This window comes from Martes martes (assembly GCF_963455335.1).
Source record: "Martes martes genome assembly, chromosome: 13".
In the NCBI taxonomy this organism is placed as follows: Eukaryota; Metazoa; Chordata; class Mammalia; order Carnivora; family Mustelidae; genus Martes; species Martes martes.
This window is the reverse complement of record NC_137901.1, coordinates 73659643-73675122: the sequence shown is the minus strand read 5'-3', so window position 1 is coordinate 73675122 and position 15480 is coordinate 73659643. Positions and strand designations below refer to the sequence as shown.

At 46.5% G+C, this 15480-nt stretch overlaps 1 protein-coding gene across 1 annotated transcript in view; it reads left to right on the top strand.

The window, feature by feature from the left end:
* The window catches only part of MYO18B (myosin XVIIIB), a gene marked incomplete at its 5' end in the record, with an annotated part of 220584 nt that overhangs the window by 97578 nt on the left and 107526 nt on the right, over window positions 1–15480 (top strand). The window contains 4 exons of the mRNA XM_080821624.1: window positions 1552–1676; window positions 7443–7597; window positions 11798–11921; window positions 12730–12930. Of these exons, the coding sequence (XP_080677750.1) occupies window positions 1552–1676; window positions 7443–7597; window positions 11798–11921; window positions 12730–12930 (605 nt within the window). The remainder of the gene's footprint in view (window positions 1–1551; window positions 1677–7442; window positions 7598–11797; window positions 11922–12729; window positions 12931–15480) is intronic.

Here is a 15480-nt window from a genome sequence, read left to right as displayed (position 1 = left end):
CGTGTACCCACTCATCCATCCATCCATCCTTCCATCCATCCATGTATCCATCCATCCATCCTTCCATCCATCCATGTATCCATCCATCCATCCTTCCATCCATCCATCCATCCACCCATCCTTCCATCCATCCATATACCAATCCAACCATCCATCCATCCATCCATATATCCATCCATCCTTCCATCCATCCATGTACCCATCCTTCCATCCATCCATGTACCCTTCCATCCATCCTTCCATCCATCCATCCATCCTTCCATCCATCCATGTGTCCACCCGTCCATCCATCCGTCCATCCATCCATCCTTCCATCCATCTGTGTATCCATCCATCCATCCAGTGAAAGTTATGAAGTATTTATGATATGCTAGGCATTGTAGTAAGTCCCTCAGACACAATCATGAACAAAATAGTTTGCTGTTTTTGTGAGTTTGAATTCTGTTCTGGATTTCCATAAGCTTCCCTTATGAGAGATCTGATCATGCTAGGTTGTAGTTGTCTTTTTGTATGTTTGTCTCCTGTACTAGATTCTGCTGGAAGATAGTGTAGTTTCTTATTTGTTTCATTATCCTTTGTGCCTCGTGTGCAGCAGTGTGCTCAGTGGGCATCTCAGTGCATGGTAGATGGAACAATGTATGATGGATGGATGGATGGATGAATGCATGTATATATGTATGTATGTATGGATGGATGGATAGATGTATGTATGTATGGATGGATGGATGGATGAATGAAGTGGATCGTCACTGTCTTCAGCTGTCCACATGTGGAATGTTTCCCACAGTTCCATTACCTTAAGGGACATTATTCTATTACTCAGATAATCTAAAGATACCATAACCTTGGTCTAGCCCCTTCTATTCAAGTAGTTTTCATCATACCAGCAAGTGATTTTTTTTTAAGATTTTTACTGAATCAAGGGATTGTTCTCTTATCTCATAGAGATATCTTAGGACCAATGTCCCTGTTGCTATGCATTGATTGCCCTTTATTCATTACCCTTTAATTATTGTTCTTTGATTTATTTGTTAATTAATTTAACCAGTAGTCATTGCTTACATACTGTCACCCAATGTGGTTGGCCAGAAAGATGATTCCAATTGGTGAACTTGTATCAACATGTATGGGGGAAACTTCTGTGTGTTGTGGATGCTTCTAGAGGGTGTTGAGAATCTACAAAATGACTGAAATAGCTCTCCAGAAGAGATGGTTGTGGAATTTCCTTGGAAAAAGAAAAGTATGTGTATGCTTGTAGAGAAATTAAACAGTATAAAGCAACAGCACTTAGAATAGTAAGCAGGCAATAATTTTGGACAACTAGAGGTGGTCAGGACAGGCTGCCTGGAAGAAGAGGTTTTTGATTTTTTTTTGTTTTTTGTTTTTTAACTTGGACTTAAGGCAGAATTTCTTAACCTGAAGTCCAAGGTCAGGCCTCAGGAACTCTATATTGCAAAATTAAGTGCAAAGAGCTAAGATAGTGTGAGAGAACCATCCTCATTCACCTAACCTCCCCTCCTGCCTCCTCCCACCCCCGACTTTGTTAAATAGCAGATGAATGGCAGATGCGCTTCGACTGTGCTCAGATGGAGAACGAGTTCCTCAGGAAGCGTCTGCAGCAATTTGAGGAGAGGTTGGACTCAGAGCTGACATCCAGGAAAGAGCTGGAGCAGAAGGTAAGAGGTTGTAGCAGGTCTGGGTCCGCAAAGGGCCAGACTGGGGAGGTTCTTAGCAGCACGGTTCAAGGTATTGGCTGAACCTGGGGAGGGAGAAAGAGGGCACCCCCATTTCATGTTTTTCCACCTCCACTCCAAATGCTGGTCACTGTGGAAGATGAGAAACATTTTGTCCATATGTGGGTGTTGTACATGGGGAAAGAATACTCTAGAATAAAGAACCTTGGACCTTGGGCCTCAGATCTTTCTCCTCTATAGAATGATTGCCATATGCCCTTAGAATCGTCCAATCTTATCCATTTCCTTTGCCTCTAATCTCCCACCTCCATCTCTCATCTAGATCAGAGCAACAGCCTCCTACTTGGTCTCCCTGCCTCCAGCTTCTCCCCTCACCTACCTGCCCCACAGCAGCCAAGAGATCTTTCAGCCTCTTTCAGACTGTGCTGTTACTGCACATTACGCTGACTCTCAGGGTGGACTGTTTCCTTCAGTGTTTTGTAAATTTTGACTGTGAGCTCATCATCAACATGCCTCTTTCTCCCGCACCACAGGCTTTCAGGTGGTCTGTGTGATGGAATGTTCCTTTTTCTTCCTCTGACTCTTACGGTGAATTTTGTGTGTTTAGTTATTTTATTATTTTTTCTTTTTTTAATGGTGTTGTATTAGTCACCATAAAATACATCATTAGTTTTTGATGCAGTGTTCCAAGATTCACTGTTTCTGTACCATACCCAGTGCTCCATGCAATCTGTGCCCTCCTTAATACCCACCATCAGGCTCACCCATTCCCCAACCCTCCCCTCTAAAACCCCCAGTTTGTTTCTCGGAGTCCAGTCTTTCATGGTTCATCCCCCCACCTTTGATTTCCCCCCTTCAATTTTCCTTTCCTTCTCCTAATGTCCTCCATGTCATTCCTTATGTTCCACAAGTAAGTGAAACCATATGATAATTGACTTTCTCTGCTTGACTTATTTCACTCAGCATAATCTCCTCCACTCCCATCCATGTTGATGCAAAAGTTGGGTATTCATCCTTTCTGATGGCTGCATAATACTCCATAGTATACATGGACCATATCTTCTTTATCCATTTGTCTGTTGAAGGGCATCTCTTCTCTTTCCACAGTTTGGCAACTGTGGACAATGCTGCTATGAACATTGGGGAGCATGTGGGTCTTCCTTTCATTACATCTGTGTCTTTGGGGTAAATACCCAGTGGTGCAATAGGGTAGCTCTATTTTTAATTTTTTGTTTAGTTATTTTAGCTCTTGCTTTTAAACCTGAAAAAAATGTTGTATTGATTTTCATGGCAGTTCTATGTTTGTAGGGTTGTGGGTGTGTTTCTCTAGAAGGAGTATTTTTGCTCTGTCTCCTGCAGCAGCCTTTGAGAGTCTGAAAAATTCTCTCCATTGCAGACTTTGGCAACAAGGGCAAAGTGCCAATTTGAGCTCTCAACCCACCTGAGGCACAAACCTAGGGTTTTAATTTCTTAGGGGAACATGTTCTCATCCATCCAGAGCCAGCCTGGCACCAGGCCTTCTGACTCCTTTCCAGACCAGTGGGTGGAGCTTTTCCTGCCCCCTTTACCCCGAGGGGCAGCTTTCTGAGGGTCATGACTTAATGCAGGGGTCTTCTTTCCAACCTCCACCTTCCTTAGTCCCAAGGCTTTGTCTCTTGTCTCTGTCTGAGCATTCAAACCCAGCCATGGTGCTGTGATCCTTACTGATATTTCTGAATCTTTTGGCTGCTCCCTTTCTCCCCCACCATGGCTGCCAAACCCATCATGGTTCTTGTTTTGTGTCCTTTGTGTTTCGGATATCCTGAAGTTTTCCTTCCTTTCTTGAAAGTGCAGCCAGACATCACAAATGTCAGGTATTCATATCTAATATTTTCTACACAAATATAGGGATATTTTGGTCTCTTTGCCTGTTTTGAATGGTCTCCAGCGATGCCTAGACTATATTCTAACCAGCCTACACTCTAACTAGTGGTGTGCTGGTAACTTGGCCTTTGAAACAACACCCAATGTCTAGCATTTACCAATGGCCAATTTCCATGGTGTAAATGTTTCCACTGGGGCCAATCTCAGCCTACCATTGTGAGAGCACTGTGTGGAATTGGGAGGAGAGTCATCTCTCATAAGTGGCTCTAGCATGCTGAATCCAAGCATATTCACTTGTTCAAAGCTTATAGCCAGAGAGAGAGGAGGGTATCTTCCTGTACATTCCCTGCTTAGACCATTGCCTCCCTCATCGTCAACACGCCCCGTCAGAGGGGCCCCCTTGATACAATGGATGAACCTATGTTAATGTTCATTATCACCTAAAGTCTATTGGTTACAGTAGAGTTCACTCTTGGTGTACATTCTGTGGGTTTAGGCAAATGTGTCAGGACGTGGATCCTCCATTGTAGTTTTAAAGAGGAGTTTGGGGCACCTGGGTGGCTCAGCCCTTTAGTGTCTGCCTTCAGCTCAGGTCATGATCCCAGGGTCCTGGGATCAAGCTCCACATCGGGCTTCCTGCTCAGTGGGGAATCTGCTTCTCCCTCTATCATTACCTCTACTTGTGTTCCCTCTCTTGCTGCCTCTCTCTCTCTCTCTCTCTGTGTGTGTGTGTGTCAAATAAATAAATAGAAAATCTTAAAAAAAAAAAGAAATTTTGCTACCCTAAAAATCCTCTGCCTCAGTGATTCATCCCTCCATACTTTCCCCTTTTCCAGAATGTCACATAGTTGGAATCATATGGTATGTCACCTTTTCAGATCGGCTGCTTTCACTTAGTTGTAGGCATTGAAGTTTCCTCTACCTCTTTTCCTAGCTTGATAGCTAAAGAATATTGCATGGTCTGGATAGACCACAGTGTGTCCACTCACCTGTGGAAGAACATATGGGTTCCTTCCATGTTTTGGCAATTGTGAGCTGAAATAAACACCCATGTGCAGGTTTTCGTGTGGACAGAAACTTTCAACTCCTCTGGGTCAATCACAAGGAGAATAATTGCTGGATCATATGGGAAGAGCATGCTTAGTTTTGGAGGAAACTGCCAAATTGTCTCCCACTGTGCCTGTCCCATTTTGCATCCCCACCAGCACTGAGCGAGAATTCCTATTGCTTTACATCCTTGGCAGCATTTGGTGTTGTCTGTGTTCTGGATTTGGGCCATTCTTATAGGTGCATGGTAGTGTCTTGTTTTAATTTGCAATTCCCTTGGGCCATATGATATGGAGCACCTTTTCGTAGGCTTATTCATGGTCTTTATTCTTTGCGGAACTGTCTTTTAAGGTCTTTGGCCCATTTTTTAATTGAGTTGTTTTCTTGTTGGGTTTTAAGTGTTCTTTGTATATTTTGGAGAACAGTTGTCTGTCCAGTATGTTTTTTGCAAATATTTCCTCCTAGTCGATAGCTGGTCTTTTCATTTTCTCTCTATTTTTAAAAGATTTTATTTATTTATTTGAGAGCAATCAAGAGAACACACAAGCAGGGGGTGGGGGTGAGGGAGAGGGAGAAGCAGGCTTCCCAGTGAGCAGGAAGCCCCAACGTGGGGCTCGATCCCAGGATCCTGGGACCATGATCTGAACTGAAGGCTGATATTTAACCAACTGAGCCAATCAGGCACCCCTGTCTTTTCATTTTCTTGACAGTGTCTTTTGCGGGGCAGAAATTTTTAACTTCTAATGAAGTCCAGCTTATAAATTCTTTCGGGGCACCTGGGTGGCTCAGTGGGTTAAAGCCTCTGCCTTCCGCTCAGGTCATGATCCCGGGGTCCTGGGATCGAGCCCCGCATTGGGCTCTCTGCTCCATGGAGAGCCTGCTTTCTCCTTTCTCTCTGCCTGCCTCTCTGCCTACTTGTGATCTCTGTCTCTCAAATAAATAAATAAAATCTTTAAAAAAAAATTCTTTTTTTCATGGGTCATGACTTTGGTGTATATCTCTAAAAAGTCATTGCCAAACCCAAGGTCATGTAGGTTTTCATCTAAATTATCTTCCAAGAGCTTTAAAGTTTTGCATTTTATTTTTTATTTTTTTAAAGATTTTATTTATTTATTTGATAGAGATCATAGGTAGGCAGAGAGGCAGGCAGAGAGAGAGGGGAGGAAGCAGGCTCCCCGCCGAGCAGAGAGCCCAATGCGGGGCTTGATCCCAGGACCCTGAGATCATGACCTGAACTGAAGGCAGAGGCTTAACCCACTGAGCCACCCAGGCACCCCTATAGTTTTACATTTTAGGTGTGTGATCCATTTTAAGTTAATTTTTGTGAAGGGTGTATGGTCTATGTCAAGATTCTTCTTCTTCTTCTTTTTTTTTTTTTTGCTTGTGGATGACCAGTTGTCTCAACATCATTTACAGAAAAGATTATTTTGCTCATTGTATCACCTTTATCCCTTTGTGAAAGATCAAATGTCTGTATCTCTGTGAGTCTATTTCTGGGCTCTCTATCCTCTTCCCTTGCACTGCCTTAGTCGTCCTCACCTCTGGGCCTTTGCACATACTGTTACCTTTGCCTAGAATATTCTCCTTCCCCGACCTGGATACCTCCAACTGTCCTTAAGATGCGAGTTTATATGTCCTTCCCTTCAGAAAGTCTCCCCTGATACAGACTGGTTGGGTGCCCTTGAATTGTGTCCCCAAGTATAAACCTCATCATGATGTATTATCTGCTCACTTCTGGGTCCACCCCCATCAGTGATGAGCACCTTGAGAATTGAGGTCCTACTTGCCTGTCCTGCTGTTAAATGTATTTCCTCACTGAGAGAAAAGCATTATGTGACCACCATGCAGAGGGGGCCAGGGTGAGATCATATGGGGGTTTTATAAACAATGGAAGGTCAGGATTCTCCCTGCTGATGATGGTTTTTGTGGTCGCTTTCAAGCCAGACATTATTTTGTAGTCCTCAAAGTCATCCTGAGCTGTGGATAAACCCAACTACAAGGGAATAGCGGAGTTCTTTAGAAACAAATTATAAAGGCGGGTCAGTTTCCCCAAGGAAGGGGGGAGTTATTCATGCCGCATTAAGAAGTAATACAGCTGCAACCTTTTCTGAGCTGCAGAATATAAGAAAACATCCCATTTGCCTTCAAATACTGAATTTAGAATTACAGGCTTCATTAACTCAGAGTTTTGCTTATTTAAAGAAATTCTTTAATGAGGCCATTTCTTCAAAGCAAGTGTGCTGAGTTGTCCTCTCTCCCAGATTTAAACTAGGACATTTGGGAGGGCTTTTCCTGGAGGAAGAGGCGAGAGGCTTTGCTTTTCTGTTTGTTTACGGTTATGTGTATTGCTGTGTAATTCGGGCCGTCGAAAGTGCCATTTACGGCCTGAACCTTTACAGACTGTCTCTTGGGGTTCCTGGGCAGAGCCTCGAGATGTACCATTTTGACTGCTTCTTGGCTAATCTCCACATGGCTCGGAGATGAAGCCCATGGAGGAGGGTATTAATACTGCAAGCTCACGGGGCTGTCATGTTGAGGCAGGGCTTGGGTAGAATCTGTGGACACTTTGGCAGAATGATTATGGAGGCAATTTAAACACGACCCCAAGAGTTGGATGCAATCGCCCCCGCCCCCACCTTCCCCCTGAGCAGACAGGGTCAGAGAAGCAGCTTCCTTGCGGAGACACAGGCAGAAAGTGGTCCTGTCCGGGTCTCTCTGGCCCTAGCACCTGTTCTCTCCACCACACTCACCATAGTGATGGCAGCTGCTTGAAGTACAAAGTAGAAAGTCCGTTCAAGTGCAGACCCAGCGGGGTAATTCTTTCTGTGACTCCCACAGCTCGCGGAGCTGCAGAGCGCCTACGAGGGGGCCAAGAAAATGGTCCACCAGCACAAGAGGAAGTGCCACTATCTGACCTGTGACCTGGAGGACACCCGCCTCCAGCTGGAGAACCAGCAGAGCCGAAATCACGAGCTTGAGAAGAAGCAGAAGAAGTGAGTTGCATGACACTCCCATCGTGGGGGCTGTGGGGTGGGCTGCATTGATGCGGGGGTCTTTCGGGGTCTCCAGGTTCTCCTCCTTAGGCCCCCTCCCTTCCATCAGGGCTCCTCATCCACAAGGCCTAATGCCCTTGTCTGGCCCTTAATATCCTCCCCACCACTCCCATCTTATTCCTGTAAGATTCCCCCACATATGCAGCAGGAAGTGATTCCTTCCTGTTACCCAGTCAGCCACGTGACCTTGGGGAGCTTTCTTGGCCTCTCGGGGCCTCAACATCCCTGTTTATCAAGTGAGGAGTTGGTTATGGAGGGGGAGGACACCCTAGCATGATGGTTGGAGGAGCGAGCCCTGATGTCACGCTACCCCAGTTTAAGACCTCACCATGCCCTTTTCCGGTTGTCTGACCTTGGATAAATCATTCAACCCCTTGAGCCTCAGTTTCTCATCCTCGGGTCAGGGAGCAGAACACCCCATACCGGTGAGGACTAAATGATATGGTCCGATTCTTGCCCCATTGTAGGACACGGGGCCACAGAACGGGGAGGCCAAAAATCTACTCACTGCCCTCGGCAGTTAGGGCCTCAGCTCTCAGATCACGTGAGCAGCTCTGGCACAGACAGATGGAGCCTTGTGCATGAACATGATGCCCATCTTGAAGCTGCACTCTGGTTCCCATGCTCCCCAAATGGTAGAACCTAGACGGGGACCCAGGAGCATCCGTCTGCAAAACCTCAGTGCCCGAGCTCTTTTATGCCTGGACACCCTTGCTGTGTTGGAAGCCCTTCCGCTTGCTGGGTGAGGGTAGTTCGTGGTGTTCAGGGGTCCCGTTTTGAGTTAGATGACCTCCAATGGAGACTTCATAGGAGACAAAGAGATGAGATACAGCCTCTTTTAGACAGCCTGGGAAGAAAATTCGGAAAAATGTTACGAGAGATTCAAGAAGGGGCAAGCTGAATTATATTTTCATGGGAGTGGCATAAATTTTGAACTTGGTCTGTGTAATTAAATATTATTTCTCTCACTTGGAGCTTTTCTGAGCCGGCTTCTTCATGTGAAAAAAAAGAAAAAGATCTTTGAGGGTGTTGTTAGCAACGGCCTTCCAAAACAAGAGAGGTTTCTTTAATCTTTTATTGATATCTGACTCTGTTTCCTTTTTCATGTTCCTGGGGACTCGCCTGAATCTTGTCCTTGTGGTGGGGAAAATGGCTTTGTCCTACCTTGGCCATGTCCGGTGTGACCTTGTCAAATGGTATCTCCTCTCGAGGCCAGAGAAAGACTGAGGTTCCTAAGGAGTTCTTGGACTTATTGCTGAAGAATAGCTTCTATAGGGGCACCTGGGTGGCTCAGTCGGTTAAGCACCTACCTTTGGCTCAGGTCATGATCCCAGAGTCTTGGGATTGAGCCCCATGTTGGGCTCTCTGGTTGAGAGGGAGCCTGCTTCTCCCTCTTCCTGGGCCTGCTGCTCTGTCTACTTGTGCTCGCTCTCTGTCAGATAAATAAAATCTTAAAAAAAAAAAAAAAGAATAACTCTTACAGACCCCATCTGTAAATGGAGATGAGACAACTCCAGGCTCCCCTTGGGGTTTCTGCCAGTTATGACAATATCAGCTTTCATCTGTGGGTTCTAATATTTTAATATTAATATTTTAATATTTTTTAATATTTTTAAAATATTTTAAATTTAATATTTTTTAATATTTTTTAAAGATTTATTTATTTATTTATTTAATATTTTTTATTTTTAATATTTTTAATATTTTTAAATATTTTTAAAGATTTTAATATTTTAATATTTTAATATTTTTTTAAAGATTTATTTATTTATTTGAGAGAGAGAGAGAATGAACAGGCAGGGAAGAGGCAGAGGGAAAGGGAGGGAGAAGCAGACTCCCTGCTGAGCAGGGAGCCTGACACAGGGCTAGATCCCAGGATCCCAGGATTATGACCTGAGCTGAAGGCAGATGCCTAACCAGCTGAGCCACCCAGGTGCCCCTCTGCTCCTATTCCGAGGAGTTAGGCGTAGGGTTTTCACTCTTTGATGAGGATGGGAGCTTTCCATGGAGTTTTTGCAACCCGGAAATTCCATCTGTCTGGTCTTTCCCTGACACTCCTCAGGCAGAATGCTCCATTCTAGGCACTCAAGACCCTCCTGATAGGGCTCCCCTGGGAAAATCCCCATTTCTTTATACTTATATTGTTTCCCCCCAAGATTTACTTGTCCTGTGGTGCTCCCTATCCCTCTCCCATCTCCTGGCAGACATTAATTCATGTTCTGAAGCTCGTTGCAAACAGCAGTCATTATCTGTCTCAGTGGACCAACATTTTAGCAGGGAGCTGATGGACAATAGAAGCCTCGCTGTAATGATGGGAAGTCACGCAAAATGTAGTGGGGAAAGGTCTGGAAGGGAGCAACCCTTCCTCCTATCTCTCTAAGTCTAATCAAACAATAGAGGTAGCTGCCTCCTCAGTTTGCTGGGCCCTGGTGGACTGACGTCCACCATAGTTTCCCTGTCCCTCCACCGTGGCATCTAAGTTCACAGCCACCCAAAGTGGTTCCATCTGGGTTTGGCTTCTTGTTGCCATGGTTACTCCATGGGTCATAGAGCTCTGTTCCGAGGGCCGATGGAACTCCCAGCCTGCTTCCTTGCGGTGAGGCCTGGGCTGGGCTCACCGACTCCCACACTCACTGGAGGTTAGAACCCAGGCCTGCTTCGGGTGGGGTGGAGTGGGTGTGGGAATCCATCTGGCCTCAGACAGTTTGTCGGTCAGTGTGTTCCAGAAGTTCAGGTCTCTGTAGGAGCCATTCTTTGGCATCAGGTGGCCTGTTAGGCGAGGGACTCCTTGGAACCCTCTTTCACTGGCTAGCCCCTACTGTCTGTCCCCAACTGTACCATAAGTTAGATGGGGGTCTGGCTAAGACAGCAACAGACCTGGACCCTGCCTGGCATTTGGGGCCAAATCACTCTGCCTGTCTGAACTTCAGCTTCCTCTTCTGTAAAATCCATATCATCACAAGGTTCTTGCTGAATCCTTACTACACAGACCCAGCACAGAGCCCGGCACTCTGGGACTCCACACCATTGTTACCACCACGATGTTTCCCTTTTCAGGTGGCCTTGAGTGATGTCACCATCAGCCAATCAGAAAGTTCCTGGGCTCTTCCAACAGGAGGACTCCCTTGTCCTCCCATTATGGGCTCTCTTGGGAGTCTGAGGCTTTGAATGACCATCTGGTGTTAAGATACATTGAATAGTCTTGTAACAGGGGAGCCTTTCTTCTCGCCGGGGCCCAGAACCGCCGCCCAGTTCAGCCAGGCTGGCCATGCCCAGGGAGCTTTCCGTAGGGGTTTCCGTGTGGGCCGAGGACAAGTGACCAAGGTCATACCTTATTGAGGCTTGGTAGAGAGCGTCCTCTACTGGTTTCCTCATCTGGGAGAGGGGTAGAAGTTCAAGGCAACTGCATAGAATGATATCAAATCCAGGAGGTGCTTCACACTTCGTGGTCACCATTGTGGAGGGGCAGGTGGGCCCCAAATGAGGCATTTCTTGATTCCCAGGGTGGCCCTGAAGAGGACCGCCGAGTCTCTGTGTTTTTCACTGGGGAACCAAATGAAGACAAGACCGAATGTATTAGTGTCCAGCCTTTTATCAATAATCACTGGGCTCTGACATAGCTGATGGTTGCAGAAGCCAGACAATCTTCTGTAGGAGACACAGTATAAACTCCCTCTTGTTTGTGCAAATATATACTTCCATTCCTTCCCCCATCAGTGACTATTAGACCCCAAGCCTGGGCCTTGTAGATTTGAAGAATCTTCGCCTATATGGGAAAACCCGATAGATGAGGTTTTTCTATCATTCTGTATGTTCTTCTTTTCCTGTTATCTGTTCTGTTATCTATTCTACCCTGGTTTTCACCTATGTATTTTATCGTGTTTTATACAAGTCTCCGTTATATTTGGAGAAGCTCTATCTGAGCCCTAAAAGTTGCCCTCTGACATTCTAGTTTCCTCCTGCCCATCCACAACCTTAGATAAAAGCACCGAGTGCAAACTCTCATATCTCTCTCTCTCTCTCTCTCTCTCTCTCTCTCGTGGTTGCCGACAAGTTCACTGCCTCTCTCCAGCCCTTGCCCGCCCTTCATGCCCCAGGGACCCCCCCTCCACTGCCTTGACATGCCCTCTGCTTGAACAGGTTTGATATGCAGCTGGCCCAGGCCCTGGGGGAGTCCGTGTTTGAGAAGGGTCTTCGGGAGAAAGTGACCCAGGAGAACACCAGCGTCCGGTGGGAACTAGGCCAGCTTCAGCAACAGTTGAAGGTAAGGGATGGGAAGGGCATGGAGCCCTCTAGGCTCTTAGTTGCCGGCTTCCAGGAAACCTGCCCCCCTCTTTCACCCAAGGTAAATAGTGACAGGGAGAGAATCTTGGGGTGGGGTGGGGTGGGGTGGGGTGGCAGGGGTAGGCTGGTCTGCCAGCCAGCTGGAGTCGTGGGTTCCAGGGTGCCTTAAGACGACAGTCATTGGAAGAGTGATTGTCAGAGGATCTGAGCACTTTCAAGGTACCCACCTGGGAGAAAGGAGAGGCTGGGGAAAGAATGAGTCCCTGTCACCTCATCCAGGGGCAGCGCCCTGTCCTATGCAGGCTCCCGTGCAGAGGGATTTTATTAAAATATGACATGGGCACTTTATTCATTTGCTCCTTATCCTTCTCCCTGCTACCCCAAAGAGAGATCTCAGCCTGGCATTCAGCAATTTCTTGATCTAGCCCCAAGTTCTTTGATCCTGGAGTTGACTTTCTAACTTGGACAAGTCATTTTTGGACACCTTGCCTCACTGCCCCAGTGTCGCCGTCCTTGAGATGTCACTTGCCTCTCAGCAGATACACAGCTCACAAATGGGCAAACACTGCCTTTATGCGCTTTGAGGTCTAACTCTGGGGGCCATGGTGTTGCTCCCCTACAAAGGCCCCCGCCCCTACTGGTGTGAGCTGTCCCAGAGAGCAGCCCTTGGTGTCCCACAGGGGCTCCTACGGGGTTTCTAGGCCAAGGTAGGGATGGCAAGTTGTCCCATGGTGGATGGGACACATGATCACATGACTCTGGAGCTCCACCTGCCTTGGTCTCTTCAGCAAAAAGAGCAGGAAACCTCACAGCTGAAGCAGGAGGTGGAGACGCTGCAGGCCCAAAAGCGGGAGCTGTTGGGGTTGTCCTCCCTGGGAGAGAGCTGTGTCGCTGGCTTGAAGGAGAGGCTCTGGAAGCTGGAATCCAGCGCCCTCGAGCAACAGAAAATCCAGAACCAGCAAGAAAACACCATCAAGCAGCTGGAGCAGGTAGGAAAGCTCTGTCCCAGGCCCTGTCCCATACTGGCTCCAGTGCAGAAGGGGGTTATTGAAATACAACACCAGCACCTTACCTTGCTCAGCTGCTCCTTATTCTGCTGTGGTTCCCTATTAGCCCCGAGACCCTCTCAACCTCCAGGTTTGGCGTCCAGAGCCTTCCTGATCTAGCCCACTCCTCCCATCCTGCCAGGGTCAGATACCAGTGTGATCCTCCTTGGAAATACAGTGGGGGTGCCAGAGATAGGATCTGGAACACATGCCCTCTGACTCCCATAGCACCTGCTACTTCCAGGAAGACTGGCACTGTCATCTTTGGGGAACAGAAAATCATTAATGGGAAGAAGACAGGAATATCGACTACATTAATACCAGCGAAGTATCCAATGAAGATTTTCTTTGTGGGCTTGTTTGTTGATGTGCCTGTTTCATGCCACAAAGAATTCGAAGCGGCTTATAGAACGTGTGCCTCCTAAAACAGAAAAATTATAAATAAAATGATCGAAGCTGGAAAAACACACACACTCAAATAGACAGCAAAGAGGTTTGGGGATGGTGAATTAACATGCAGATACAGAAAACATGTGATCTTATACCCTTAATGGGTTCAGCTCTAAACTTCCTGGTGGCCAGAGAGAAAAAGGAAATGTGCGTTTTGTGACGTTTGTTATCCTAAGGTAAAAAAACAAACCAGCTTTTCCTGAGGTTTAGCTGGAAAGAAATTTCTCATGTGGCATTTCATGAGTGGCAATGATTTCAAAGCTGTTGTAAGGCGGGGACCCCCTTTTCGAGAAAATCTGACCAGGTAGCACGGATATGGAAAGCAGATGAACTCTGAGCAGCTCTGGTTCCGTGGAGGGAGGGAGTGAGAAGGCGGGAGTGCCTGGTCTGGCTTCTCACTTACCCTCACTCCACTGGCAGGAAACCCGTTAAGTACTGAGACCAGGGTGTGGCAGACATGGAGGGACAGAGTCTGAAGCAGTTCAGAAAACCGAATTCCTTTAACTCACTCAGCCTACAAGAATTTATTAAGTGCCTACTTTGCATCGTGCAAGGTGCGGACATTAAGAATTCAGGTGTCAACAAGACATGGGTTCCTGGGTGGCTCAGACAGTTAAGCACCAGACTCTCGATTTTGGCTTGGGGCATGGTCTCAGGGTTGTGAGACTGAGCCCTGGATCAGGCTTCATGCTCAGCCTGGAACCTGCTTGGGAGTCTCTCTTTCTCCCTCTCCCTCTGCCCCTCCCCACCACTCTCTCTCTCTCAAAACAAAACAAGACAGATGTGCTTTCTGCCTTCTGGAAGTTTATAGTCATGTTGAGTATCAGGAGAAAGTTGAATTTGTGTATTCAGTCTTGGAAGCAGGATTGGGGGGAACAATCAAGGAAGACTTCCTGGAGGAAGTGACATTTCCTAAGGATGAGTCCAAGTTGGCACTGAGAAAGTTCCTTTCAGGAGGAAAGGCCTAGGGGCAGGAAAGTCCTGTGGCATTCAAGGAGCTGAAATATGTTCACATTGACAAGGGGTCCTTAAGACAGCCCAGTCTCTATGACCTTAAGCAAGCCCTCTATCTTCTCTAGACTTTGGTCTCCTCCTCCATACAGTGAAACTGGAGCCTTGCCCATCCCCTGGCTTCCCCCAGCTCCAGCTAGGAATCCACGGAGGCTCATGAAGGAGGTGGAATCTGTGTAGATTATTTTAAGGGACTTGGAGGATGGCACAGCTTGATAGCAACCTGAAGTCAAGAATTAAGCGAGGGCTTTGGAAAATTCTGTGAGTTCTTCAAGATACCACCAGGGGACCCCTCGGAACTCGGGAGCAGAAATGTACTCCTGTGACCTGAGGGACCCGAAAGTTAGTGTATCCTTCCTAATTTTCCATCCTTAGTGTACACAGAAGGCGAGGCTGACGCAGTGCTCAAATCCATCTTCAGCTTCACCCAGAACCTCACGCTACATTGTACCCTTGTAGACATCTGGGAGATATTTATTGATCACAATACAGCATTTTTTCCAGGGAATTTTATGTTAACTCACATAAGGTGGACATAAATGGTATTGCAGATGTCAGGACTATCCAAGAGGCTCGAAAAAAAATGAAAAAGAAATATTATATTTACTTGCTTAAGCTTCTCGTTTTGGATTATCTTCCTATAACCTCTGTCATTTTAAAGGAGGCGAGGAAGGAGGTTGACATTTAAAGCGAGCTTACTTTATGCCAGGAACTGGAATAAGGGCTCTGTGCTACGCTATCCTTTTGCCTCTCCACCACGGTCCTGCACAGTAGAGAATATTGTCAATATTTTTTTTATTTTATCTTATTTCATTTTATTTTATTAAAGATTTTATTTATTTATTTGACAGAGAGAGATAGACAGCAGGAGAAGGAACACTAACAGGGGGAGTGGGAGAGGGAGAAGCAGGCTTCCCGCCGAGCAGGGAGCCCAATACGGGGCTCGATCCCAGAACCCTGGGATTATGTCTTGACTGAAGGCAGATGCCTAACCGCTAAGCCACCCAGGCACCCCTATTGTCAACATTTTAA